The sequence below is a fragment of the Artemia sp. Qi Xiang Cuo genome, chromosome 13 (genome assembly GCF_049724085.1).
Source record: "Artemia sp. Qi Xiang Cuo chromosome 13, ASM4972408v1, whole genome shotgun sequence".
In the NCBI taxonomy this organism is placed as follows: domain Eukaryota; kingdom Metazoa; phylum Arthropoda; class Branchiopoda; order Anostraca; family Artemiidae; genus Artemia; species Artemia sp. Qi Xiang Cuo.
Window position 1 is genome coordinate 4,590,244 of NC_142806.1, and position 25,751 is coordinate 4,615,994.

Consider the following 25,751-nt stretch of genomic DNA (forward strand, 5'->3'; position numbering starts at 1 on the left):
TCAGATTTGAGAGTGGAAGCCCTGCTTGATACACAGAAAGATGTTTTTGCGACCTCTGGACGCCGGAAGTGAAGTGTCTGTTTACGAAAAAAGGAAAATAAGTGACTGCTTGTCTGTCTCTTATCTCGACTATGCTGAACAGATCAGGGTGAAATAAAATATTTGTAGATGAATGAATACAAACATAGATACAAAAATACTGAATTGTACCACAATTCTGGGACAAAAATGGGGGACAAATTTCAAAAGCCGTCACTTTCAAACACACCTCAGATTCTTAGCACTTCATCGCCTGAATTGCTTCGTGATTATGAGTTGTAGCTGTTTGTCTTCGTTGATTGTTTTTTACTTTTTCAATATATATGAATTTTATGACCTGAAGAACAATGATAAATTTAAAGCCGGGCTTCACCAGCAGAATTTCCAGAGTCCAAGATTCCAGACTATTGCTTGACGTCTTGCATACACCGCATCTGGAACATGAAGCCTATCCAGTAGTACATCCAAATAATCCAAAAAAAGTATTTTTTAACTTGTAGATTTCCGTAATTTTAAATCATACTATGAAAACGAAAGAAAAGAGTAAAATATAAAAAAAGAAGAAAAAAGGAAAAAAGATTGTGAAAATCGTATTGATTATCCTCCTATAGTAAAAACAGATGTGATCTAGTAAATTTTTCCTCTTCGATTTAGACAATTCTTCCAGGTCAGGGTGGCAACCCTGCTGTAGAACGCCTTTACAGCCACGGTTGCCAGATTTTCGTCAGATCGTATAGTCCAAATCGGCGTAATCACTAGCCTTTAAATAGCGAACGCTATTATAATTTACAAACCTATTGTGCCCGTGGTACAATTGTACCATATTGGTACATTTCACCTCTACTGGTACAGTTTGGTGCAATCCCACAAAATATGGTACAATGTGGTACACTTCAGTATTTTTGTACCTATGTTTTTATTCTTTCATCTACAAATATTTTATTTCACCCTGATCTGTTCAGCATAGTCTAGATAAGAGACAGACAAGCAGTCATCTATTTTCCTTTTTTCGTAAACAGACACTACACTTCCGGCGTCCAGAGGTCGACAAAAACATCTTTCTGTGTATCAAGCAGGGCTTCCACTCTCGAATCTTAAAATTCGGGGACATGCTTTAAAAACTCGGGGAGTTTTCGGGGACAAGTCTTCAAGATCCTGAGAATTTGGGGGGGGGGGGGAATTGAATTTCGTTGCGAAAACTCGGGAGTCAAAAAATTTTTTTAGCTTCGGTTTCAGGTTCAAATAGGGCTTGGATCCGCGTAGTAAATCAATCCTTTTACACAGTAGGTTTTTAGAGCCAGAGCACGGGATTGGAAACAATAGCTGAAAACACTTATTGCTGACATTGCGGCAAAAACTTCAAAATTGTAAAAAAAAAAAGTATTGAACACATGTGAACCGTAAATACCAGTAGCAGTTTTTCAATAAGATATTAATCTCAGCAATTCATTAATAATATTTAAAAATAAATATAGAAAGTGAACGAAAATGTCTTATGCAAAATTTTTATAGATAGCACTTTACGTCACCGACGATCTGCGTGTTACGCGAAGCGTAACATGCGGAAAAAAATTTGGGATATGGTACATTTTTTGTCTGGTACATTTTCATGCAATTTGTAGAACATTTTATTTTGAGGTGTTGGTAACACTGACCGTTGGTGATTTTAATATGTTTACGTGACAGCTTTTTAACACAATGAGACAAATTCTCATAAAAATGCTATTAAATAGACTCAATTGTCAGTGGACGGAGAATTTACTTCATATCAAAATAGCCGGTCAGGGGAGTAGAGCAAAAGCCGTGCCACTTATATTAGTACAGAAGAAAATGTAATAGACGACACGCGGTGTTTGGAATCTTTGGATCTGCGAAGTTTGTTCCAGGCCCAGAAAATATATTATATTATTTGTATTTAAGCCTGTATTCACATCCTAACGCCTAAGTAGGTGGGGCTATATACTTATTTATAGTCATCAGATACTATAATAAACAGGGATGGGCTAAAATCTAGATAAGGCATGATTCTAGCTGAGGGGCTTTAGACTATCTTGGAGAATAGCTGCACGAGGAGAGTGAAACTTTCAGGAATGAACTCAAACCCTAAATCATGCCCCAGGAAGGACATTCTAGCTTCCATTTTAACTGTTTTACTACTTCTAGGGCTTCAAAAATAGCATAGAATTCGTTTTCCTTAATTTTTGTTGGTCTGCTTTCCGTTAAACTTAGGTTTTTAAAACACAACGCTAATGACATGAATTGGATTTTTAGTTATTTTAGGATTTTATTTTTAAAATTAAGATGCACTACTGAAAAATTCATTTATAGCCTAACTATTTCTAAGATAGAAAAAGTCCCTCCACCTCGAATTTTACCGTGTATTCACCCTTTTTACTCTTGTGTTTGGTATATAGGAGATGAAAGCAAAACTGAACTTTTAAAATCTTTAATGTTGGTGATAAAACTACTAACCTAGCCTATTTACCATATTTTCTATTCTTTTTCCCTCTATTGAGTTGAAGTTTTATCTTTCCATTATGTTAAAGGTGCAGACTAGGGACCCCTAAAGAAAATATCATTTCTTATCCTGTATTATTCATTCAATTGTACTGTAACAGTTTTTTTCTTAATAAAACAGTTTGTGGTAATGAATTGTAAGCAAGGGGAGTTACAGCTTAATAATAGCTGAAACTAAAATTTTTGAAGTTTGAGATCAAATTCCAAAAACGAAATTTTGATATAAATAGAAATGTTAGAAAAATTAGTCTGTTATACTGATCCCGAATATATAAGATTCATTAGGTTTTTTTTTACCCATCCAAGGCAAGAAGCCTGAGAAAATTTGCCTGATTTTCGAAAAAAAAGCGGGAAAGAACCCCCAAAAGTATATGAATCTTAATGAAAATCACACCATCAGAATCAGCGTTACTCTGCAGCAAGGGAAAATACATATCAAAAACTTGGACTGTAATTGATGCCAAAGGCAACATTTTTTTCTGAAACCCATTCCTTTTTGGAGCTTTGGCAAAAAATAATCAAAAAATCTACCGTAGTCAAGGAATGCTTTTTAAACCAATTTGATCTTTATCTTTGAAGTATAAAAATCTGCAATTTCTGGGAGCGAACACTTAAAATAGAAACTGTAATTAGCTCTGTGAACAAAATCTGTATGAATGTGAGATTTTAAAATCGTTTGGTATGAAAAATGCTTTTCTTTTTTCTAGTGACTACTAGAGACCAGTAACATGCGTAAATACATCTTAATATGTAAATACCAATCGTAAGCATAAATTCACCTAAAAAATATTATTAAATGCATCAATATTAAACAAAACGCTTAGCTATAAAAATTAATTAACAGTACAATTATTCTGCATATTAGATAGATAGATAGAAAGGTTCTCTTTTAAAGCCAAACATACGGCCATGAACATAGTAAAATAACATAAATGAAAGGTGCAAATGACATACACTTTCATCAGCGATCATCATAAAGCATTAAAAAGAAACACTACATTAACCTAATAATAGTACTTAATACTTGGAAATACAGTCATTGAAAAAAAAAAATACTTAACACTTGGAAAAAACATTTAAATTAAACATTAAATTTACTTTATACTGGGATTTTTTTTTTAAGTTAACCAAATTTCCAGCTTCCTCGCTATTCTTGTGCAATTTTTTAGTGGCCATATACCTAGAAAGAATTGTTCTCTGACTTCAAAATGTCCAAGTACTTTATCCCCCCCCCCCTTATGTGCAAATATATAGCCCAAATTATACATTTCCCATCTATTCTGTCACTTGTCTTTGTCTTGTCTCTTGCTAAGCTGAAAAAAAACTAACGAAGAAACCGGTTTGTTATCGAGTTTTACACAGTGCAAACTTGAGTGAGTGGTGCATAATACACAAGTACTATAACTCCTTCCCCCTATGGAAATTAAAAAACAAAACTCAAATAAAATTCAACAAACAGGATAAACTCAAAAATAAACTCAAACAAACAGGAGGGGTACTTTCGGGGGGTATTTCCCGTGGGGGTATTTTCCACGGGGGGGGGGGGGGGTATTTTCCGGGGGGAGGTGGCAATTGCCGGCCACCGTCCTCTAGTCATGATGGAGCCACTTCAAACGCCTTTTGTAAATAGACTAATTAGACTTGGTATTTTATACTTAGCTATGTTCCTTTTATAATGTCGAATGCGTCGTACATATAAAAACAATACGTTCACTCTTGGAGAGGGGGAAAAATGATGAAGTTTATTCTTTTGAAATGTAGGCCTACTCATAACTATGACTTCAATCATATGTTTTTGCTTGTCAAGCATTTGTTTCGTGCATAATTTTGCCTGCATCATAGACACTAAGAACGATAAATTTAGTACTTAGATCAATAGGACGTATGTATGCTTCTCGAATGAATTCATAAATATGACGTCACTGACATGAATACTTTTTCCGAAATTAAGGTTCTTAACGAATTTTCTTAAACTTCTGACCTATATAGATTGTTTTTTTTAGGCAAGAAAATACCAGGATGCTAATTTCCCCACCAAAAAATATCGAGTCATTTTCGATATATATATATATATATATATATATATATATATATATATATATATATATATATATATATATATATATATATATATATATATATATATGAATTGAATTTATTTATAGCCCGTTGAAATACAATGAACGGAGTATAAAAAAAAAACAAAAGAAAAGAAAAAGCAAAAGAAAATGACGGATAATGACAAATAAAACGAAATTAAAACTCATAGAACAATCGCACAGGTATAGTAATAAACCAGAAAATGACAACACAAGCCAATGTAACAAGCATATAGACAAGCACGAATAAAACAAAGATAAAACTTATGGAACAAGCACACAAGCATAATAATAAACCTAACAATCATACAGTATACATAACAAACACAAAAACAGTAAATGTGAAATACCTATTGTTTTAAAATGGAACACCAATGGGTGTTCATTTATTCCCATATTGTAAGCTGCAATGCATCTGCTGATGGCAGCATTGGGGTCTATTAGACCGTGTTTCCTATTGGCCCAAGAATTACTTGCCCAGAGGGGGGAGGCTGAGAAGATATTTAGCATACCGGTAATAAATTCTTCGGAGTTGCTTTGATTCCGTTGCCGAAAAGGTACGCCAAAAAGGTGCAAGGTATAAAAATTTGGGAGTGCATACGAGTTATATAATTTAGCTAGTAGCTGGCGCTTAAGACAAAGTTTATTGGAAACTATGCCACCGTAGGCACTGGACGTCCGGCGCTGGAAATGGTGAATGAGAAGCTTTTTAGTTGCTTTAAGGGAGGTACCGATTGGGAGGCCAAGATAATTCATTTCCAATTTAGGAGCAACCAATACTCCATTAAGATCAACATTAAATCCTTCGGGAACTGGGTCCCAGTTGAATAGTACCCCTTCTGACTTTTCAGCGTTAAATTTAAGATTTATTTTCGAATACTCTCGACTCAAAAGGGAAAAATTTTTCTCAAACGTCAGTACCGTTCGGCTGGAGTAAAGACATCGTCCGCATAAGCAATATGAGACACATCTATCCCTTCTAAAAGACAGGAAGAAACTGCTTGAGATTGTGCGTCGAGAATAAAGTTGTTAAACGCAATTAGGGATGTAAGGGCGCTTTGTCTTACTCCGTGATGAACAGGTATGGTTATCTTTGTAATTATTGCATGAGGCAGATTAACAATGACAGTTAAATGATTATGCATATTATACAAAGCACGAATAATACAGGTACTGACCCCGCGTTTATACAATTCAGTGAGGATATGCGCGTGAATTATCGAGTCAAAAGCACGACTGACATCATGGCTCCCTAGAATAAGCGGCTCTCCAGATTTATCAGCATCAATCAAGACCGACGACATTGCATGAGCGCACCCTATTCCTTTCTGGAACCCAAATCGGTGTTGGGGCATATAGCATTTATCAACCAGCTCAGGCATTATCAACTTCTCAAAAATTTTACAAAAAGTTGCAGCTACCGTTATTGGCCTATATGATGAGCACTCATTTAGGTTTTTTTTTTTTAGGGACAGGAGTAAGACGGCCAGTTGAAAATGAGGCAGGAACTATTCCTTTTGTAACACCATTTGGAAAAGCAGGCCAAGGTGGGAAAAAAGAAAAGGGGTTCCATACAGGAGGTTTTTGGCGCAAACGTGATCTGTACCTCTTGAAAAAGGTTTCTTAATTTTACGAATTATATTATAAACATCCAAAACTGATATAGTCAACATTGATTTGTCCCCTATCGGAAGTATCTTTTCGAGTGTAACTTTGGATGGATTTTCTATTAGTGGGTCTGGTTCTGAAAACTCTCTGGAGAAATGTTGTTCCCATAGTTCGGGAGGGATATTAAATGACTGGTTTGGCTTTTGTTTTTGTTTATGTGTTAAATTTTTCCACAATGGTCCTGGGTTATTAAAAATCTTTTAATAAAAACTGGAACAAATAGTATGTCTATTTTTCTATGGCTCTTCTAATAAACGCGTTTGGTGGATAAACGAATCAAATTTATAACACCAGTTCTGGGAGGGCCATAGTCTATCCAAGTGCTTATCTAAAATTTGACCTTATTACAAGCCTCAACAAGTAAAGAATCCTGGGACCAACTTCGGATCCGACTCGTACTTTAGTGCGAGGGACAAACTGCTTTTCTGCTTGCAATAAAGCATGTGAAATAAGTGACGCATATATATTTAACTTAATACGATTTTCATTAATTGAAGACGGAACCGAACTCTGGAGAAGCTCAAATGGTATTTTTATCTTTGCGAGAATATTATCAATACAATGCTGGTACTGGGGTATATCAATCTTATTCCATTCTACCACAGTACGTCACTTAGAACCTTGGATTGCCCGTGCACGGTTAAATGGAGCCATAATACTGAAAGACAACGGCAAATGGTCAGATACTACAAAATCATTAAGTACGCTTACACTTACTGCACGACTAGCAATACTACCGGAAACAAGCACATGATCAAGGTTTGACACTGATCCTGAGCTGTGTATATATGTGAAATCAGCAAATTTTGGTAAGAGAGCCTTTTCATTTGGAATCAGGCTAAGAAGCAGAGCCGTACGTGCATTATCACTTTTCAATAGGTTACAACTAAAATCCCCCAACAGAACCCAATGGAGGTGCGAGGCTCTGATTTTACTCAAACATTTACCCAATTTTCTGCATGCTAGAGCAGACTTCGTTTCAGAATTTTCGTCTCTATAGTCTGTTGGCAGGTATACGTTTGCAATGACAGTATCACCCACTTTAATTGCAAGGAAATGGTCAGATTTTGCAAACAGTTCGGAGTTAGTTTGTCTATCTATTATTGTAGCAAGTCCACCTGAGGGACGGCCTCGTTTTCTGGGCCTTTTAGCGGCTATAAAGCAGCGCACATGTGATGGCACTATATCCAGTAGTTTCAAATTATCAGCAGAGAGAAAATCTTCCTGTATGCATATGATTTCTTTAGTAATGCAAAGTTGTTCCACCAGGGCGATTTTTGCACTGAGACTACCATTTACGTTCTATATATATATATATATATATATATATATATATATATATATATATATATATATATATATATATATATATATATATATATATATATATATAACTATATATACAACAACTATAAAATTCAAACTAATAAGTTTGAATTTTTCAAACTAAAAAAAAATCACCCTGTCTGTTTGTTGATTCATTCGATAGCAAACACATCCAATCAAAGTTTTGATATAGCCATCTTGTTCAGCGTAGTTGATTTTCAGATAGAAATTATGATTTTGAGGAGGACACTCACCCACAACCCTCAGGGCACGGGTTGTAGATTATGCCCTGGGGCAGATAAGATTTTTATAGAAAGTATTGTCGTAGAAACTTCAAAAAGGGCTCATTCGATTGGAATTTTTTTCCTAAACACATCCAATCAAAATTTCAGTAAAGTACAAATTATATCTGGCTCTTAGAAATCATAGGATTTAGAACCTTACTCAGATTAATTTCTGCTCGTTTTGAGTTTGACTTATTCTAATTTCTGTTTGTTTTGGGTTTCATTTATTTATTGATACTGATTTGCGGTAGTTGTATGCTTGGTAGATTATTTGATTCTTTTTTGTTCACTTTTGGTTTAATGGAGTTCTTTACTTTTTTTTGAAAAATTTATTTTGTGCAAAAAGTTTTTTTGATTAATACTATAGAAAAGCGCTACACTTTATTTTACTAGTTATTAGATGGCATACAAAATCAAACATTAGAGCGTAATTCATTTAACTGGTGGTTATTGCGTAGTTTGTAATTCTGAATTAAAGAAAAAGTTAAAGTTACTTTAGGATACTACCAGGAATTCAAGAAAATCATCATTTAAAAAGAAAAACTAAGGAAGTCAGAAGGACGTTAAGGTATGCAAAGCTTGCAAAAGCATAACAAAAACTTCATTTAGTCCTGGCATTGCCTGACATCAGCCTAATCTAGCCTCCCTGGTTAGCCAGAGGATCTTTCACAAACTGCTTACAAATATTGTACAGCATATACTCTTATCCTTTCAAATTCGTATTGTCTTGGGTAAACTTTTTTCAAATCATATTATTGACTTAGGCCTGTATGAATAAAGTAAACATGGTTAATATATACCAAATCATATTATTGAGTTTCAAATAAAGTGAATACACCATTCGATGCCTTTTTTTATGCTGATTACGAATATAATAAGCATTTCTATTGGAAATGAATTTCAGCCCCCTCCTATATAGGCTATACCTAACCCCGAATTGGCATTTATAGGGGGGGGGGCTGAAATTTATTTATAATAGAAAGGATTATTAAATTTATAATCAGCATAAAAAAAGGCGGTAAAATTATACTTTAGTTACTTTTGGCTATCTTGGAATGGGGTTGGGTTAGGAAAATGAAACTTTCAGGGATAGGTCTACTGGCTAAAGTATGTCCTGGGAAGATATTTTGAAGTATCCACCTCCGCTCCTGTCTCCCTCTAGAGGGTCCTGACCTTTGATGACCTTTAAAAATATGTGAGTTATAGAAGTGAAACCTTGCAAAATAGATCTTCTGCTTAAATGAAGTACAACAAAATTGTTTTCAGCTTCACAACTTTGCTCAATCCCAATTTTTAAGGTTTTAAAGATATGCAAAGACATTTCTTAAATTTTGGAAATAAACTATTTATATGGCTTAAAATTCTACTCAAATAACAGGAATTGCATTTTCAAAACTAAACCCAGAGAAAAAGAAACTGATAACTGAAAATTAAGGTACAATATTGTTTTGTCAAAATTTCAATAAGTATAGACCTGTAATAAAGGCAAATATCAGGACCCTCTAGAGGAAAAAGGAGTGGAGTTAGGTATTTCAAAATACCTTCCCAGTACACACTATAGCATGTAGACTCATCCCTGGAAGTCTCATTTTCCTAACCTAACCCCTTCCCAAGATAGCCAAAAGTAGCTAAAGTAGAATTTTACCAAAAAGGCATTAAATGGTGTATTCACTTTAGTCCTAACTCAATAATATGATTTGGTATATATTGACAGTAAACATACCACTCAATGTCTTTTTTATGCTCTTTCTGAATATAATAATCATTTCTGTCAGAAATGAATTTTGCCCCCCCCCCCCTATATATACCAATTCAGGGTATATATTTGCACAATAGGGGGGGGGGTAAAGTTTAAACTTACCTTCCATTTACATCAGGGCAAATATTTACCAAATCATATTATTGACTTACGAATAAAGTGAACATACCACTCAATGCCTTATTTGGTCAATATCTACCAAATCATATTATTGAGTTAGGACTAAAGTGAATGCACTATTCGATGCCTTTTTTATGCTGATTACAAATATAATAGGCCTAAGCATTTCTATCGGAAATGACTTCCCGCCCCCCCCCCTATATACGCACTCAATAACCTACACCTGATAGGAAATTGATAGGGGGGGGGGGGCTGAAATTACTTTACGAAATAAATACTTATCATATTTGTAATACGCAAAAAAAAAAGCATGAAATGGAGTATTCACTTTAGTCCTAACTCAAAAATATGATTTGGTAGATAATAATAATAATAATAATAATAATAATTTTATTATAAGCCAAAAAACAGGCCATACAGAACACTATTCTTAATCACACTCCACAAGAAAAATAACATAAATATCAAGTTTCACTCATTGAGTCAACGCTTCATTTACATATTTACATAACTGCCTGATTGTCCTTTTTACAGTCGTTTTCAGGATCCCCGGGAACTCCAAGTTACCACCCTCAAAATACTTTTCCCTTAATAGAGAAAGTTGCTGGCACTTGGTGAGAATATGGGCAACATCCTCAATACCTAGGTTACATCCGGGGCAAGAATAATCTGCATTTGCATCTGGGGCCACCCTATTTCTTTCAAATACTCTTTTTCTATTTTTTAGTGGCAGGCAATTTGCTCGGATCTGAAACCAAGTCCTCAATATCTCCCCCGGTAATCCTAGTTTAAAATAATATTTGAATCCAAATATCTCTTTTACATGGTAATAAAACTTCATTGTTTCAGTTGTTTTACCGGCCTGGTTCAAATTTTGGAATTCGTGTTCTTTTTTTCTTCATAAAAACAAACCCAAAAACGACTCACCCTGATCTGAGGGTCCTAGCCCCTCATTCCAAATATATGATAATCCTAATCCATCTAAAACATTTTTTATTTGATACGGCCACACTCTTTTACGTTTCAACCGTAGCATCTCCACATAAGCTGCTTTTGCTAACCTATCTTCTGACAGACTTAGAACCTTTAGCCAGTACCAGATCATCTGTGCTAATCTACTCATTCTCAGTGAAAATATACCTAGGTCACCTTTTATAGCCTGATTGTGGGTTGTTACGTGAAGACCAATTAATCTCTTAAAGTGTTGCAGCTGAATTGATTCCAATTGTGGTGCCGGGTCATGCCCCCAAAGTTCAGCTCTGTAATGGATAGTAGGCAAAACTTTACAATTAAAAACATATTTCTGCATTTTTAGATCTTTTATACTTGAAAGCCTTGAATTACGTAAAATGGCAGCTGAAACTGCTTTCCCTCTCTGTAATCATCTGTTTTACATGCTCTTTCCATCCTCCTTTTGCTGAAAGTGTTACTCCCAAATATTTAAAATTTTTGCTCTCTTTTACTTTTTCACCTTTATAATAAAATTCTACTTTTTGATCATCATTATTCACACGAATTCCTCTAAAAACCACAATCTCAGTCTTTTTAATATTCAACACTAGTTTCTTTCTATCTAGATATTCTTCTAATATACTCAATAAGATCTGGAGCTCCTCTGGTGACTTGCCTATCAACACTGCATCATCAGCAAAAAGCAACAGAGATAACGTTAGGTTCCCTAGTAGTGTCGAAAGGGCCCATACCTTTTTAAAATAGTCAAAAATATCAGTTGTATAAAACGTGAATAACCTAGGCAAACTACTACTACCCTGTTTTACTCCTTTTCTAATTTCAAACAGTGACGATAATCCCTTCCCTAAAACTTTAACTATACCAAATGTCTTTCTATACATATCAGCTAGAATCCTAACGAAAAGTCTTGGTAAGCCTACTTTTAACAGTTCTAAGCACAGGAAAATCCTATCAATACTGTCGAAGGCCTTTTCTAGATCTAAAAATGCAACATACAACCTATTCTTCCCTTTTGCATATTTCTCTACAAGCGCCTGTAGGACTAAGACCCTATCAATAGCATTATATCCGTCCCGAAATCCTGCCTGCTCCTCCTTCAAAATCCTATATTTTTCTAGCCAATGAGCTAATCTAGCATCTAGTATTCTTTCTAATATTTTGCTAAGACTAGGTACTAAAGATATTGGTCAATAATTACTGTGATCTGCTGGGTCTCCCTTTTTGAATAGCAGCAAAATCAAGGATGTTTTCCATGGCGATGGCCATTCTCCGGAAGCCAGAACTGAGTTGAAGATAGCCAAGAAGATGGGCATAAATAAAAGTTGGAATTGATATTGACCCCTTTTTTTATGCTCTTTCCAAATATAATAATCATTTTTGTCAGAAATGAATTTTACCCCCACCCCTATATATACCAATTCAGGATATATATTTGCACATTAGGAGGGGGGTGGGGGCAAATTTTGTTTTTGGTGTAAATGGGAGGTAAATTTAAACTTTACCTCCATCTCCCTAATGTGCAAATATATACCCTGAATTGGTATATATAGCCTAGGGGTGGGGATAAAATACATTTCCAACAAAAAAGCTGAAGTTGTGTAAGGCAAGCAGTGATTTATAATTATGATAATAATATAGAATGAAATGTCAGCTAAAACAACTAGTAATGTGCAATACTTTGTATTATATAGAGGAAGGGGGGAGGAGTAGAGGTAGGTACTTTGAAGTACCTTCCCAGGACATACCTTAGCATGTAGACCCATCCCTGAAAGTTTATTTTCCTAACCCAACCCCTTTCCAAGATAGCCAAAATTAATTGATGTAAAATTTTACCAGAATGATTATTATATTTGGAAAGAGCATAAAAAAGGCATTGTGTGATATGTTTACTTTATGTGTAAGTCAATAATATGATTTGCAAAAAACTTACCTTGTCTTATAATTTTAAGCCAATCATCAGTTCCTTAAAAAAAACTCTATGGGCTATTGCATTGCCACATGGACATTATTCCCAGATTCATAATAATGAATTGGCATTTGCTCCTCATAATTTCCACTGCCCATACCTTCCCTCTTTCACCTCTTTCATTTTTTGCCCTGCTCCTGTTTTTTTGCCCTGCTCCCTGTTTAGCCCTGCTCCCATATTTTTTTGCCCTGCTCCTGTTTAGCCTACTAGGTTAGACTCTAAATCATTATTAACCTCTCCCACACATTGGACATGAATTGGACCTAGCCTATCTCAGTGAATTAAACCTCCCCAAATTAGAAATTTCTTCCTTTTTTAAAGGGGCACTCAATTATAGCTTAAGCCAACTGAAACAATCCCCCCTATGAGCAGTAGCAGTTTTAGACCTCATTTGGAGGGGGGACAAGGTATGGTAAATTTGCAGTGGATCCTATAATTTAGCTGAGATGAAAGTGAAAATGTCATTTGATGCCTTTTTTCATGCTCTTTCATAATTTAATAATTGCTCCTGGGGCTAAAAAAATCCTTTCCTTCTTTCCTTAGCCCTAAAGCCCTAGCCCTTAAAGGGGTCCCAAAGGTATTTCATTCTTGTAACCACACAAAGTAGTTACCAAATCTAGTCAAGTTATTGAAAAGTGGTTAAAAACATATCAGTAGTTTATAAATAAGTTGTTCAAGAATAATATATTCCAAAAACAGGTCATTTTAATATCAGTAGATGATAGGTAGTGCAATAGCGCTGCCTAAGCAAAGAGCAATTTGGGCGCAATCTATTATTTATTTGTTTATGTTTTTTCTTTTTTTTTTTTTTAGGCCAGGGCACTTCATATCAAAGGAGTTCTTGTAGAAACTTCAAATAGGGTTAATTTGACTGGAAATTTAAAGGGCTAGTGCCCTTTTTAATAGTCAAAAAGGCTCATTTGACTGGAAATTGAAAGGGGTAGTGCTCTTTTTAATAGTCAAAATTTATTGAAGGGCAACAAGCCTCTCCCCCTCCCACGCCCATAAATTCCCAAAACACATCTAATCAACGTTTGAAATAGCCATTTTTGTCCAGCGTAGTTGAAAGGTCTGGAAATTATGACTTTGGGGATGACGCACATCCCTAAAAATTAGCACACCAGATCCAGTATAGACCTTAATTTGCTCCGAAGTGCGAATTAAGGTAATTAAGGTAAAAGCACTGTGTTACTCTAATATGCATAAACATCAGAAACAAGGAAATTATTCAATCACAGAATTTTTTATTTCTTTACTTAAAACAATTTGCTTAATAGAATAGATAATGAATAAACAGTTAAATTGTTAATAATATACACAATATATTATCAGAGAAAAATTTGCACCAAGATTGAGAATAACCAGTGTCACTTAAATTGGACTTTGCTCAAAAAGAGACTAAATCATCAATCAGTTTAAAATTGCAACAATTACACTAAACATGGAAACAAACACTTAAAAAAAATATTGCAACAAATACATCTTAACTACTGGCCAGTACCAACAATCAAGGATGGTTCAATTTTGTCAAACCAGAAATATAAACACAAAATTTGCTTTTACAAAGCTATAATGGGGTCAGAAATACTGAATTTTCCAAAAGGGTGTGTTTTTGGCAAAGTTTCAAATTGCAAAATTCAGCACTTTTTTTTGTCAATGGTTTTTGAAAATTCCACCCTTAAGTGGAAAACAGTAGGAAAATGGTTTATATTTGAGTTGCCTAATAAATGAGGTTTGAATTTTTATAAGTAGCCTTAGTATTTTTGGAATATATTAGCCTGCTCTGGAACAACTTATTTATAAACTAGTGATATGTTTTTAACCACTTTTCAATAACTTAACTAGTGTTGATAGGGTGAATCGGGGAAAGTCCGACACCTTAACATGTTTTTTTTGTTAAATTGACTCTCAAGATTTTTTTTTATGAGTATCTCATATCATCTTCTATCAACCTTTTTTTTACAACAGTTTCCCATATTATTCACTTTCTGATTTTCCCATATACTGTGCTTGTAGCCCATCACCAGGTCTCAAAGTTGGTGCAGCCTGCTATGTTGGACTTACCCCAGCTTTGGGGGAAGTGCAACAGATCCTACTAGCTTTTTTCAACAATATATCAAAAATAATATGACTTCACCATCTTAAAGGGCATCGAGGAATCACTATAAGTCCATAAGCAAACAATTTTTATGTCAAACTGACTGGCATCAAAAGGCCAGACCATACTTTTTCTGCTGCTGTGGGGTAACTCCGACAGTGTCGGACTTACCCAAAAGATAAACGTTACAAGTATCATAGCCAAGGTGCACAAATCACTGAATTTAAATGATTGCTTGTATTTAAAAAAAGAAAAACATATCACACAAATTACGGTTTGACTCCAGATACAAAAAGTTACTCATAGATGTTGTAGCTTACGTGTATGGGCATAAAACAAAGATCTACTGACGCTTGTTAGTAACTGCCTTGTACGATACAATAACTTGACGGTTTTGGGGTATTTCAAACGGTCCGGTTTTCCCACTAAGTTTACTGGTCCTGCAAAATGTATTTGTCATCCACAGTATCGATATTGTCTTTCTTTGGCCAATTGAAAGATTAGGTGGCAAGGCTCAAGCAGTGAAGAAACTTGAGCTTAACTTTTTCCTCGTCAGGAAAGTCTAGAACCCTTCCTATGTAACCTTGTTCGTCATTCCTTGCATCGTATCTAACTGCATAGTACTCATTTAGCTTGGGAACAATCTTTTGCTTACTGGGTGTCTCCTTGTCATCGCTGTCACTTTCTTGAATAGTATCTTGAATACTCTGATCATCCTCATCAGAGCCAAGTTCAAGGCTGATGTCTGATTCGCTATCACCCGTATCTCTATTGGCTTCCCTCTTAGGAAAAACTTTTTTTTTCGATTTTATACCCTTCCCATCTGAACTTTTCTTCTTCCCTTTGCCTTTTGCTTTCAGATTTTCTTCCCTCTTAAGCACCTCTAGATGTTCTTTTGATGTCATCACTTCTGCCTCTCTTGCAATTTTCTTCTGTTTTTCTATTCCTGAAACTGATTGTGGGTCAGGCCGCTTGATTGAGTCAAGAAGAATCTCTTCAAAAGTTTTTGATTGGTTGCCAAACAACTTCCTTGGACTAAAAGTAACAGAAAAGGTAATTTTTTCTAGTTCAGTGTTGACAGTGGTTGTGACTTTAGATGTGCCTGAATTTTCCTCTTGCTCCTTTTTTATTTGTGCATAGCGTCTCAACTTGGTAGGTTCAAACTTGGTTTGGTCAATTATGGATGGGTTTACTCTCATTGGAACACTCTGATCAAAGATTCCAGTTGCTTTGAACAACTTTTCAATCAGACTAGGAGTGAAATACCTTTGATAAGAGACATACAAAATCCTTCTGTGACAGAATGTTACCATGGTGCTCCCTCTGCCATTTCGAGAGATTCTGATCATAAGACACTTTCATTCCCTTGAAAACCACTTTATCGAGAGGTTGAAGCATGTGGGATGCATGTGGAGTTAGCTTGAGAATTGTCACGTTATTTTCGTTTGCAAGTTTTGCAAGAGCAAGAGAAAGCTTTACACGTTTTGCAAGAGCATGTGTGCCATGTCCATCTAAGATGAGAAGTGCCTTTCCCTTTACATGAAGAAGAAACTGGAATTCAAACCAGTTCATAAAGAGATCAGACGTCATCCACCCTTTATTGGTAGATGAGTAAGATGCACCAGGGTAAGCTCCATCTACAGGTATCCATGAGGTCCAGGTATTCTTTGCAGAGAAAACTATTAAAGGTGTGAATTTTTCTCTATTTGCACTGATACAAACCAAGGCAGTTGTATTTTCACGTCCATTACCACCTGTTCTACGAGTGGCTGGTGAGCCTTTGGCTCCAGCAACTTTCGTGTTGCCAGGATCCCTGCAGAAAGATGCCTCATCCAAATTAAACCAGCACTGGGGCTTGTCAAGAATATCCATCACCGTGGCAGTTTCATACAACAGCTCATAAAAACCATACATTATGAAGGGGTCAGATTGCTGCAAAAGACTTTTGTTTTCTAACCTTTCTAGTTTCTTTAGTGAAATTTTGTTTTTGCACTTGAACCCCACCCACCAAGTCATGACCAGGTTGGTTGTCCTTAAATCTTGTTTGAACTTTGTTCTTGATGAGATAGTCTTGGACTTGGTCAAAAAAATTCCTGCTTGCTGAGACCTATGCCCCACTTTTCAAAGTATTCGGAGACCCTGAGCCATATTCTTTTCTATTTCAGCAAGAATTTCTTGACTCCTCCCTCCACCACAAACTGTATTTTTGACTTTTGTCTTCTTCATAAGATGGTCATGCAAGGTAGTGCGCGGTATTTGAAATACTTTCGAAGTCTGTAGCATAGACATTCTCTTTGAAGATATCTCTGCTAGCGCGTTTTGTAGCTGAGTTGCATCATATGTTCCTCCAACCCCGCGTTGTGTTTTCCGAACATAATTTCTAGGCATCTAGAAAAGACAAAGGAATTATGAATGAATGGATGAATTTATTTGAAGAGGAATTATGAATGAATTGATGAATGTATTCGAAAACCTGTCACAAGCAGGTGTGCAAAAATTCCAAAACTGCCAGTAGCAGAATTCCAAAAGCTGCCAACACTTTAGCAGCAAAATCCGTGATTTGACAGCTTTTCTTTGAGCAAGAAGTATTTCTATAGGTAAAATTTTCAGAAAAGTAACAAATGTAACTTAGTATGGCTTTTAGATAGAAATATCAATAGTTTTCTTAATCCTATTTAATCATATTAAAGTACTGTCTCATATTTACTCTAATAATGCTAATGGTGTATAGTATTCAAAGTCTCAAGTATGCAGTCTATAGATTACTGCTGATAGTTTATGGATTGAGTTGTACACTCCAATGATATTGGTATTATAAAAATAATACACACCCAACTGCATTCTTAATATTCATTGATCACTGTACTGCAACTATAAAAAGGTCAGTATACTTTTACTAGCATAGGAAGAAAGGTCAGTAATTCAATGATCTATGTCTGGTTTTGATGTGTAGTAAATAATTGAGACATAAGCTTTTGAAAATAGTGGAAAAATTATTTCAAGTCAATTGATAGTAATAGTTACTAGGGGTGGATTGTCGTCAGTGGTGAATCACTAGGGGTGGCAACCCTGAAAGAAAGGGGATTTTTGGAGAACCAATTTTGAGAATGTTTATGAGAAGACAGATTTTGGGGGAAATCCCCAAAAATTTAGGGATAGTGGAAGCACTGGTATTTTTGAAAAAAAATGCCAACAAATTTTACTAGGCCATGAAAACTGTCAAGTAGCATTGCTACTATGCTATCCCACTTTTTGCACGGCGGAGCACGACTTGTGTTTTGGCACCTTTTCTTTGAGCAAACATTATTTTATACGTAAAAAGGGTATTTTCAGACGAAATCTGCCAACAAATTTGATACATGCCAAGTAGCATTTCTACTTTGCTACACTTTTTGCACGGCAGGTCACAAGTAAATTTTAAGACAAAAAAAAAATTACAAAGGAGAAAGATAAACGAAACCAGGCACAGAACTGCAAAACATGAATGATCAACATAGCACTACATTCCACTAAGTTAGTAGAGCCATCTAAGGATGGTTACTGGCTTCAACCTTTATTATCCAAAGCTTAGAATCTGTTCTACCATTTAAAATATCCATCTTTGGTAACATGGGGTAAGTCCGACACCCCAGCCAAACGTCCCCCGTAGGGGGTAAGACTGACCTGTCGGACTTTCCCCAGATGGGCTTTTTCGGGGGTAAGTCCGACACCCCTCTTATCTCTTCAACTCATAACATTAGCTTGTTTTAAAAAATCAGGACGATGCTCCTGGTCTTCTAGTTTCTAAGAAAGGAAAAAAAATTCTCTATCTCTCTTACTTTATAATCTGCATAAGTTAAATTAAAGTCAGTTACCTGTGTTCCTAAAAAACGCCGTCCAAAAAACTTCAAAACCCTCTGAACAGAAGGCGTACTAACTCTACCAGAAGTTGATGGCACTGTTGTCTACTGCTACTAATATAGAAGAAAATATGAAAGCCTTTCACAAAAACAATGGACCATAGACAAATTGAAGGTCGGTATCGGACTTACCCCACTGTCGGACTTTCCCTGATTCACCCTAACTTCTTTGTGTGGTTATAATGTGGAATAATTGTTACTAGCATATTTTGCATGCAGCCCCACTATAGTTTGCCCCCAATCCCCCTAATGTGCAAATATATAGCCCAAATTAATAATTTCCTATGCATTCTGTCACTTTTTTTCTGGTTCTTGTTTCATCACAATTTACAGGTACATAGGTTGAAACAAGACAGATGCATTGAGAGAATATATGAGAAATATATAATTTGGGCTTTATATTTGTACATTAAGGGGCTGGGGGTAAATTATAGCAGGGCTGCATGCAAAATGTGTTAGTTACAATTATTCTGCAGAAGTATGAATTGTTTCTTAACGTGTTTCCTTCTCTAACCGCATACCACAAATTCCCCCACATATACAGAAAATTTGTCTCCCCCTCTCAGAAAGTCTCCATATATTTCCCAATAACAAATGGTATATGTAAACATTAGGCAAACTGCACAACTTAAAACTCTTTCTCCAAAGGCTATGAGAGATCATGTCATCCCCAGAGGCATAATTATTGGACCTTTCAATAATGCTAAACCAAATGGCTATCTCCAAATTTTGATTAGATGTTCTTGGGGGAAAAGGTGTGTGTGGGTGGGGAGACTTGTTGTCCCCCAATCTTTATTGTCACTTAAAAAGGGCACTAGAAATTTTAATTTCCACTGAAATGAGCCTGTGTTTGATCTTCTAGGACTGTTGGTTTAATACAATCATCCCTGGGGGAAAAACAAAAGAAAGAAACCCACATCTCTGATCTTTCTTCTGGTGCAAAAAATCCATGTCTTTGTAGACAAGAGCTTGAAACCTCGACACACTGGCATGCTGAATTTGATGTTTTGGGAATATTTTCCCCTTTTTCAAAAATGAGGCAAACTTTCTCAGGCTTTTAGCTTTTCATGGTTAACATTTTGCCTAATAAATCCCATTTATTTAGAATCATCATAAAAAGCTAATTCTTTTGTTGTATTAATTGTTATCTAAGTTCTTTATTTAAAGTTTTGATTACTATAGTTTTTGTCAAAGTTCCTTGCTTACAATTTATTACCACAAACTGTTTAACCAAATATCTAAAATCAAGAGTATTCAAAAAGGGCTCATTCAGGGTTGTTCATGGTTCTCCTGACAACACTAATGAGACTGTTCAAACCTGATAAATGCAATAAGGATTTAAAGATTGTCCATGGTTCTTACTTGCTACTTATGAACATATTTTAAGTTAGCTTCATCTCACTTCCTTAGAAATGATACCGCAAACTTACCATGGACTGAAATATCTACTGTACAACTGTCATCATCACATTGTTCCTTCCTACCAAAACAACCTGACAGCTGTAATAACTAGAATTAACTGTACTACTGTAGAATAAAACTGTACTAACTAGAATTAATGCCAGTATGTTTTTACCTAAAGAAAATATTACTCTGGCAATGGCCAAACATTGTAATTTCCTTGTTAAGCATTCTATTTGTTATTTTTTGTTTATGTTGAAGTTAGCTCAAACCTACTATAGCCTAGTTAATAATCATTGCCTACTCCATAATGACAAATAATTTTTTTTTTACTGTCTACTTCTGCCAAAAATTGAGCAAATTTTTCCAGACTTTTTTGGTAGATGAGACACATGTTCAAGACCTTATCCAGGGGTGGGGCTATTAGGTTTGATCAATGCAACTTACAATATATTGTTAATGCTTACTGTTACTGTTCAGATGTAATAAATAAACACAAACTTTTTGTTCATGTTTACATAGGTTGTTTTGTGGTAAACTTAATTTGGGCTGTATTTTCCTGAATGCCATTCACCTAAGCATTTCACCAAATGACTAGTCAAAAACCTTGGTTTTGACCAGAAGTTATGGATGACAAAATATTATTGTTCTAAATGAGTTGGACCTGCAATTCTTATCTAGTTAGAAAATTCAGCATTGCTGACCCCATTATAGCTGTGGAAAATCAAATTTGTGCCTATAATTCCCATTTGACAAAGTTGAACCATCCTTGGTTGTTGGTACTGGCCCAGTAGTTAAGATATATTTGTTGTATTTTTTTCTAAGTGTTTGTATTTGTGCTTAGTAGAATAGTTGCAATTTTAAACTGATTGATGATTTAGTCTCTTTTTGTATGAGTCCAATTTAAGTGACTAAATTTCGGCTGATTTTGCCAAATTTTTGCCAAATTTTTTTTTGGATTTTTTTTTGGGGTTGGGGTGGAGCGTTGACGCTCCACCCCAGTGAGTATTATCAGTTTGTGATACATATCATAAGTATAACTTATGATATATTTCTAAACCTAAAATAACTTTGTGTTAATATTTTACCGCGTAATTGCCTAATTAAACTGCGTAATTAAGCTGATTTTTTATGTAGATTATGTTGTGGTAGACTTAATTTGTAGTCGATGTCATTCACCTAAGTATCTGATCAAAGGACTTGTTGCATCATCTTAGTGCAACATGTACTTTGAATGAATCCCCGAGTTTTATGCTGATCCAATCACCCATCATTTTATTTATACTAAAAAAACTACTTCAAACGCCACAAAATACAATAATAAAACACTGAAAGCATAGGAATTGTGCTAACATTCACAATTCATGGAAAAGTTGTGAGTCAGCTCCCAAAAATAATGTGATCGTTGTGAAAATTTTCCTGTTAAATTCAATGTTTTTGAGAATACTAGACTGAAGGTCTCAGTTCTCTATCTACAAAAATGCGGAATTTTACATTTTCTTGATAAGGCAGTTGCAGAAATGCTTTTTTTCCCGGGGGTGATTATATCAAACTAATGGTTGTAAAAGATCAAAAGAGGACTCGTTTGAAAGGGAAATTATAGTTTAGTGGCTATGCTAAGTAACAAAGTAAATAATGCCACAACAATGTGTTGAGTTTGGCCATTTTATGCAACAAAACAGCAACTGTGGCCAGACTACAGCAAAATGGTAATGCATGAAACTTCCCAGGGGGTGTCCACTTTTCGTCACCCGCTGTACGTCTCAGTGCACCACATGTTTGTGTGGCTCACCAATTGATACTTTCTCTGCAGAAAGAGTTACTTGTCCATGTTGAGAGTTCCATTAAATAATTTGCAAATTTAAAATGAACTTGCTTTCCTCACCACAGTTATAAAAGATCAAACATGAACAAGAGCAATGTTGGTGAGAAACTGTTGGGCTATTATATAACTGAAAACGACAATATGCACAAAAATATTTATTGTGCGCTTTTGGGGAAAGGGGTTCTTTTATTTTTGGCCCAATGCTAAGAGCTGAAAGCTGAAGGTTTAAGTAGTGTTTTTCATTTATGTTTGTATAATTGACGTTGTGATTTTTCTGGTAATGCCACATGATCTTAATTTTTTTTTTTCAGACAGTTTTCTCACTTATCAGTTTGTGATACTCTTGATCAGAGTATAATTGTGATACTTGTATACAGAGTATATTGTAATACTTGTGATACTCTTGGTTATTTCAGAGTGAACAGCGTACGCGTGGATTAATGAATTACAAATTTGATAGCTCCCATGTTTCTTGTTATTTTTCATCTAATAGTTACTTGTGGGAACATATCTAGGTTCTTATCTTTAGGCAAGAGGTTAAGACGACATCTATGAAAATACAAAACACCGGCGTATACTTTTTGTTAGGATTGGATCAATATTATTCGTCCTCTCCCTAAAAACTTAATTCAAATTCGCCTTGCCCCTCCCCCAACAAAACTTTCAATGAAAGTTCCAACTTGATCCTACAGCCATCAGACAAAATAGTAAAATTTGTAAAAAAAAGAGTAAAATTTGGACAGACTCACCAAAAGTATAGCCTTGAAAATGCTTATTTCAGAAAAGACCCCCCCCCATGCCTAATTGAATTTTTATGGCTTAGCACGCGTAGAATAGTCTAATTTTTTTAATACTTATCTAACTTTCACCCAAAAACAGTATATTCTCAATCTAAATCCTTTTCTGACAGGAAAAAAAATATGTCAGGGGTGGGACTCGAATCAGAGTCTTGTCAACCACACGCCCTACCGACCGAGCTAGCGGGGCCGAGTTAGTTGGTTTTGTACCTTTTGTGTATGTATGCATAAAACGAACGAACGGGTTTTACTGGAGTTTAAGGACATAACCAATTATTATGCAGGATGGATTGTACCCCTATTAGGTTTCGACGGGTTTCAATTTGTCAACTAAAATTAATCAGATTAGTTACAAGTTTAAGCATCTTATGCACATTTTTAAGAAATGCCAGGGTGCCCAATCTGTTATTAATTAATCAATTGGTATATTCATTGAATAATTAGTAATCAATTTATTTAAGATGCATTACTTATTTAATATATGTAATTGATTTAATATATAAAGTCAGCATGCTAAAAAGATTAGAAATAATCAAAAGTAGGAGAATTTATAAAGAAATTAAACTGGTTAATAAAACTACAAAGGGGGGGGGTAAACGTAAGAAATGAAATAAATAACAAGAAAGAAGAGAAAATGGTTGATAAAACTACAAAGGAGGAGTTAAATGTAAGAAATTAAATAAATAATAAGAAAGAAGAGAATTATTGGAATGGTCTTTTTTTTTGTTAATGTAGCGAACGAAAGTTTTTTTTAGGAATTTAATAAAAACATATATACAAGTAAAATATTCAAAATTAGTAAAATTAACTATATATTTAATATTAAATCGAGGGTGAGGGGAGAGGGGAGGAGATTCACTTAAAAATGTTTGTTTTACTCAACATTGAGCGTTTGAAGTGAAGTTTAATGGTCTTTTACCCCTGCAATAAGCATGATCAGATTTTTCATTTAAATATTTAATTTAGCCGAGTCGAACTCTCAAAATAATATAATATACTTACAAAAAGGAAAAATATTCAGAATAAACGTGGTACTTGTCTAGAATCCGGTAAGCACGCGAGAATTGTATTGCGAAGATCAGATAGGCATTACCCGGAAATTCATATGAGACGCTGTATAAACAAAGGGTTTCTCATTCCGGGAACCATATTTAAACTTTAGTTTTTTTGGGGTTTAGGGGACTAAAAGGTACCTAGGCTGGGTTAGCTTAGGTTACGTATTTAATATATGCTATGCTTTACCCCCACCCTTCCCCCCTAATGTGCAAATATATAGCCCAAATTTGTTTCTGACTTTATATTTTTATCCTATTTCGTTTTATTTCATTAGCATTAACGAAACTTCACTTGCTTACCGGACTCGCGTGCTTACCGGATTTTAGACAAGTACCATAAACATTAGGATAAACAATATAAACTAAGGATAAAGCTGTTCGAAACTATCCCAGTATTTAGGAAATGAAGGCGATTTTCTTGGAAGAAAATTTTCAGACCTTCAAGATTGTTCAATGACCTCCTCTCCTATACATTTTATTAGATCTCGTAAGTTTTTTTTTGGCTTTTTGATAGATTGAGAGTGAGAAAAAGTAATATTTATCGAAATTGCAACAATTTTGGGCAATGCTTTGCTATCACGGTTTGACCGTAGACTGTACTATTAAATGGAGTATAGGCTATACTCAAGAGGGTAATAAATCACAAGGAATTGGGGAGGGGTAAAATTTATGGAAAACCTCCCCATTTAATTCTTGCCATTCGAAAATGGATATGGGGTCCCAGACCCTGAAGTAACTGTTAATAACACTGCTGAAAATGATACTCAATATCTCCTTCTTTCACCTCAGGATAGCGTTTCGAAGGCCCTGTCGTAGAAATTTGGGCCATGGTTATGTAAAAGTAAATCATGTGTTCTGTAAAAGTTGACAATAATTTTGTTACGGTAAAATGTGTTGCCCGAAGGGTTCCCCGCTTCACTATGGGGCGTACATCTCAGAATGCCACTTGAAGCGACACGCATTGCGTGCTCCGCATCACGGTTAGACACCGCACTGCATGGCACGTGCCAAATGGCGTACACAAATTTTAAAAGTAACCAGTCCCACTGCGGCGGCATTTTAGCAAACATTATTTATTTTAGAGACAGAGGGGGGTTGGAATATTAAACGTTCAATTATTCGATTTTGTATTTCTAGAAATCGTTCTGCGACGAATTATCTGATATTCTTCCCTAAATTGTGGCTGTTTACTCCTTAATTTCTGGCTTTATAGCAGCCACTTTCGCTAGTTATATGATTGTACTTTAAATTGGCTAAATTTGTCTGTGAACTAGGACTTTGGCACGATTTCCAATCTTAACCATTCCATGAAATTTCATCAGTATAATGAGTAAGAGTATTGTCTAAGTTAGACAACAGCAGAAAAAAATTTGGGTATATGACACATACATACATATGAAGCAGCTTGGTGCTTTGATCCAACTTTTCAGTGGCAGGTCGCCAAGATTACGAAATTGATAATAAATACTCGATTTCGACCAGTGTTGCCAGCTAGGCCGTATTTAGGATTTTGCTGGGGGGGGGGGGTATTAAAAAAAGAACGGTACTTATTTAGTAGCCGATAAACATGCGAGAAGTGAAGTTTCGTTAATGCTAGTGAAATAAAACAAAATAGGAGGGAAATATAATAGTTTATGAACAAATTTTGGCTATATATTTGCACATTAGGGGGGTGAGGGTAAAGCATAGCATATATTGAATACGTAACCTAACCTAATCTAGGTAACTTTTTTTGCAACTTTAACCCCAAAAGACTAAAGTTTAAATATCATTCACAGCGTGAGCAATACCTTTCTAGGCAGCGGAAACCTGTTTTTCATTAGGATCTTTGGCATTCTATATGCGGTTCTTCTCGCGTGTTTATCGGCTAAAGTACCAAAAGAACTTAACAAAATGCATGAAAAATTTGTTTATATGCATTTCTGT

At 35.2% G+C, this 25,751-nt stretch overlaps 2 protein-coding genes across 2 annotated transcripts in view; one reads left to right on the forward strand and one right to left on the reverse strand.

Annotated features, from left to right (window-relative positions):
- Nucleotides 1-8,394: 8,394 nt before the first annotated feature.
- LOC148944863 (uncharacterized) overlaps nucleotides 8,395-25,751 on the forward strand; it is a 156,738-nt gene continuing 139,381 nt past the window's right edge. Inside the window, exon 1 of the mRNA XM_089099635.1 lies at nucleotides 8,395-8,501. The gene's annotated coding sequence lies outside the window, so the exon portion shown is untranslated. The remainder of the gene's footprint in view (nucleotides 8,502-25,751) is intronic.
- Nucleotides 16,100-16,762, reverse strand: LOC148944864 (uncharacterized). Its single transcript, XM_089098870.1, has one exon. The coding sequence runs from the start codon at nucleotides 16,760-16,762 to the stop codon at nucleotides 16,100-16,102; it is 663 nt and encodes a 220-aa protein (XP_088954996.1).